General features: G+C 36.7%; 1 protein-coding gene across 1 annotated transcript; it reads left to right on the top strand.

Annotated features, from left to right (window-relative positions):
* Nucleotides 1-407: 407 nt before the first annotated feature.
* Nucleotides 408-4,783, top strand: LOC144838148 (hyalin-like). Its single transcript, XM_078693509.1, has 8 exons — nt 408-474; nt 663-890; nt 1,005-1,247; nt 1,443-1,706; nt 2,365-2,604; nt 2,994-3,236; nt 3,411-3,630; nt 3,899-4,783. Exons 1-8 carry the CDS (start codon nt 408-410, stop codon nt 4,125-4,127), a joined length of 1,734 nt encoding a protein of 577 aa, XP_078549635.1. The 3' UTR covers nt 4,128-4,783.

Below are 4,783 nucleotides of genomic sequence, written 5' to 3'. Positions count from 1 at the left end.
ATTTTTTAAAGATATTACAATCAGTTTCCTAATTGTAAAATACACAATCAATAAACAGCCAAATGGCACCGTAACGACTAAAAGGCTACCGAAACTAAAGGGAGAAGATTACGTCATCTGATATTTTTGGCTCAACTGGGGAAGAGTGCTCACTCTTCCCTGGTTTAATATGCCATGAATACTTTAAATACGGTTCACCAACTCCTTGTAAGGCTATTGTAACTCATCAGGCTAAACAAAGTTTGATACTGTACTCTTGTTGTTTTTTGTTGTTAGCTTTCATTTTATAAATAGTACACACGTGACTATACCTATGTAAAGTAAATGGAAACGTCACAGTGAGTGATATCTTTGCCGAGTTAGCATAATTATCATTTTATGTTCTACTCATTGATTATATTTAAAAAATGTTTTCTGAAAAATGTTTGATTTTATCTTTACTTTGGACATTTTACCTCTGTTCGGCTCAAGATAGTAAGTTATGTAATATACAAATAACGATCATTTCATAGTGATTTAATTTTTGTGTTATCATCATTGTGAACCACTGCTTAGGCTTACCGTGCTTACATGTTTTGCGTTTCTATAATCTTTGCTATATAATTAAAATGTAGCCTGTTAAACACAAATTTGCTGATCATTATTGTGAATTTGAATTACAGATGTGAGTCCCGTGTTGACGTGTCCAGCTTCTGTTAACATCAGTACAACTTCAATTCATGCTACTGCCAACTGGATTATAACCGTCACTGACAACGTTGATACTGATATAACAGCAACATGTGATTTGAATTCTGGTTCTCTATTTACAATCGGTCAAACTATCATAACGTGTTTGGCAAGTGATTCTGCTGGTAATTTAGGTAGCTGTACCTTTAAAGTAAACGTTGGTAAGTAGGTCTATCTATATCTAATAAAGGGATTAAGAAAAAATAATGTGCCCCCAAAGAGTGTTTGTTGGGTGACTTATTTCCCCATTCTCTATTGTTTGTTTTCTCTATCAGTTGACAAAGGAAATCCCAGTGTACAATGTCCTGGTGTTATCACTGCTGAAACTGGTTCTTCAAACCAAGCTAGAGTTGTCTGGTATCCACCGTTCGTTACTGATAACCTGGACAATAATCTGGTTGCAATCTGCACTCCTGTTTCTGGCGTATCGTTTGGTTTTGGTTCCACTACGGTTAATTGCATTGCTACTGACGCTGCCGGTAACGTTGGAAGCTGTAACTTTAGGGTAGACGTTATAGGTGAGCGATTCGATTAACTTGTTTTGGTAACTTGTTTATCTCTATTGGACAATTATACCATACCAGCGAGGACGATACACTAGAACACAAACATGAAATGGCGCATATGTTACTCTCTCTGATAGATCTTTCATTAGTTAATGATCAAAATCCTGAACATAATATTCATTTAATTATATTTCAACAATTTTTAAGATAACGCTCCGCCGAATATAACATGCTGTAATGACATCTATGTTGGTAAGGATCCAATTATATGGCTAGTTGATGTTCATTGGACGTATCCAATAGTCAATGACAATATTGACATTTCTCCGGAAACTACTTGTCGAAGGTATGCACACCACGAGGAAGCAAATCAACCAGCTGTATTGGACGTTGGAACTTATACATATGCGTGTACTGCTAAAGATTCTGCTGGAAATAGTGCAACCTGTACATTTGTAATCGCTGTCATTAGTAAGTTCTAGATTGTAGGGAAGCCAAAAGCCTTCATGATTTCAGAGCTTAATACCTTCTTGGGAGCCTCTCATAATCGTGCAGCTTTTACTTTTGGATTTTAAATAGCATTGTCACTCTGCCACTCGAAGCCAAAACCAAAACAATATATTATAAATAAAATAGAGGCCTACTGAAAACCATAATACAAAACAAAAGATGATTTAAATTTAGATTAGCCTGGACAAGTCAGAGGATTTTTGCGTTTAAAAACATTGGTCACGGGTCACGAGGCGCGCTAAAAGTTTTTGCATTTCGTCGACCAAAGTGGTGGCTCCAAAATTGGCCCGATAAGACGGATAAACCCGATATTTCGCAATATATAAAAGCACCTTCACATCATATTATACGTGACTCTCATGAAAGTATAAATCGATTTTGTAGGCCTTAAGAGAGTTGGTTCAGTTCATAGTTGAGATTATTTAGAGGGTTAGGTTCAGTTCATAGTTGAGATTATTAAGAGAGTTGGGTTCAGTTCATAGTTGAGATTATTTAGAGGGTTAGGTTCAGTTGAATATTTATAGGGTTAGGTTCAGTTCATAGTTGAGATTTTTTAGATGGTTAGGTTCCCCCATGCATGCATTTACTGGAATATCATATATTTTTGGTTCATTTATAGACGATTCAGTAAGTCCCACTGTTAGTTGCCCTATTGATATGCATGTCAAATCATCAGGAACAACTGTAGCGGTGAATTGGGATGATCCAGTAGTCAGTGACAACATTGACATTGCCTTATCCACTTATTGTTCACCGTCATCAGGCTCGTTGTTTACTCAAGGGTTGGCCGTTGTGCAGTGTTACAGTACCGACGATGCTGCTAATGTGGGGAGTTGTGCGTTTCAAGTTAACGTCACCTGTAAGTCTATTTTTTGTTTTGCATACGACGATCTGATCTATATAAATAAATCGGGTACCACAGCACGACCAGGGGTGTATGGGTTAAACAAATAAGTCCATGTGAATTATTAAAAAGACATACAGAGTGGGACCACGTGCGACGCCCATAATGGTCATTATCTATCATCAACCACCCGATTTTACAGCTGTAACAAATACGTCTTAACTAACTATCGCAAGTCATACAAATCTATTAAAAATAACAACAACGATACTATTGAATAGACAGGATGGTTTGTGTTAATCGGGACTTTGAATTGTAACCGAGTGTCAACTGCTAATACACGGCACACGCAAACACACCCCTCCCAAATCGTTCTAAATTGTATTTGCTTTGTTTTGTTAAAGTTGTAGAAGACCATGTTGACCCAACCGTGGTATGTCCAAATGATATGAGCACGAGCACAACGTCAAGTGTTGCCACTCCGACATGGGATGTAACCGTTACAGACAACGTGGATGCACATGTAGTAGCTACCTGTGTACCTAATTCTGGTTCAGTGTTCAATATTGGTGAAACGACCGTAACGTGTTCGGCAACTGATACGGCTGGCAATTCCGATAGCTGCACCTTTAAAGTTACAGCTTTATGTAAGTTGCATACATTGTAAACATTCTTTAGTATTCAGAAAATAACGTGCCTGCTGTTAATTAGAAATCATTATACATTTTTATTTGGTCACATAAAAAGAAATCAAATATTAGGCCTACAAATAATGAATTAGCTTTTACAACCTTTTTGTTGTCTGTACCGTAAACCCCTAGTTATCGAGAATGGCGGTACTGGTGAAGACGATGACGATGGTGGTGACGATGGCAATGGTGGCGACGAAGACAATAGGGAAGTCGAAGATAATACTGAAGTCAAAGACTTTACAGAGGACAACAGTGAAAATGATACTTCATCAGTCAACTTGAATGTGATTATTGGTGCTGGCGCTGGTCTATGCGCCTTCACATTATTGGTAGTTCTACTCATATTCAGGTAATTTAGATAGAAGGGCGCGCGTGATCACTCTTCAGACTGACAGCCATTCAGAATGTACAGCGCCTGTAATAATTGTCATTAAAAGCTCTCTCTTTTCATGTTTCACTGAAAAGAATAATAAAATATATTATATAAATGCACAATCTATGAGATCCATGGTTAAACCATGGAGGTATAACTCTATGGTTAAACAGACAATTCTTCTCCTACAAGTACGTTTTTAGCGGCCTTCTTGACATAATTTCAATTTGTTTTAATTTGATAGGTTTTACTATTCTTATAAGAAAGAATTGCTGAAATCTAGAACCGCGACAATTGATAGTATTGGAACACGGACGTACACTACACCAATATCAGACGACACGTTTGTACGCTACGCAGGATATGAACATCGCCTTCCGAATTCTGATGGACTATACGATTCCGTGAACTTGAGAGTTCCGTCAACGACGTATGCAGATAACCACTCATATGTTTCTGTGGACGATAATTAATAGTCCCAATAATTTTTTAAAGGTTATGATGAGGGCGGAGGTTGTGGTGGAGGTATGCCGAAGTTCGATCGTATAGAATGCTTTAATCTGCAACGACCTATGAACAAGTTATGTCATTCATAATATATTATGTTATAACTGCTTAAATGACATTATCTTTTGCGAACAATTTAGAAACTGCAGGAAAACAAGTTTCGTAACTCTTGCCTTGTTGAAATGAACTTAATTTCCAAAGTTTACCAAAATCGGACATCAGGAAGTGGGTTATTTAGCATTAATTAAAAATGGCCACTATTTACTATACCATTTTGAACTGTTGGTTTTAGACTAGGCCTACATAAGTGCATTACGAGTGATATAAATGTGGTATTAAACTTTCTATTTAGCATATTTATATGTATATATGTTACAGTATATATGACATCATATGGTAGTTGTGACGTAGTAAAATGTCACAATACTGCTCAAAGGACACCTTATAGGGAAAATGTAAAAAAACAACTTTCTTGACATTTTTCCTGTTGAAATTGGCCATTAAATTTCCTCATTTACAAAATCTCATGAAAATAGTCATTCTACAGAATACTTACGAAGGTTATCATGAACTGTTTTTAGGCAACTGATTTGTATTCACCGCATATGGTACATTATCATAT

Source organism: Antedon bifida, chromosome 3, assembly GCF_963402885.1.
Source record: "Antedon bifida chromosome 3, ecAntBifi1.1, whole genome shotgun sequence".
Lineage (NCBI taxonomy): Eukaryota > Metazoa > Echinodermata > Crinoidea > Comatulida > Antedonidae > Antedon > Antedon bifida.
This window is presented reverse-complemented; position numbering and strand designations above follow the sequence as displayed.

Coding starts and splice junctions, on each gene's coding strand:
- LOC144838148 (XM_078693509.1), top strand. CDS start 408: ATGTTTTCTGAAAAATGTTTGATTTTATCTTTACTTTGGACATTTTAC. Junction 1,707..2,364: donor ATTTGTAATCGCTGTCATTA/GTAAGTTCTAGA, acceptor GTTCATTTATAG/ACGATTCAGTAAGTCCCACT. Junction 3,631..3,898: donor GTAGTTCTACTCATATTCAG/GTAATTTAGATA, acceptor TTAATTTGATAG/GTTTTACTATTCTTATAAGA.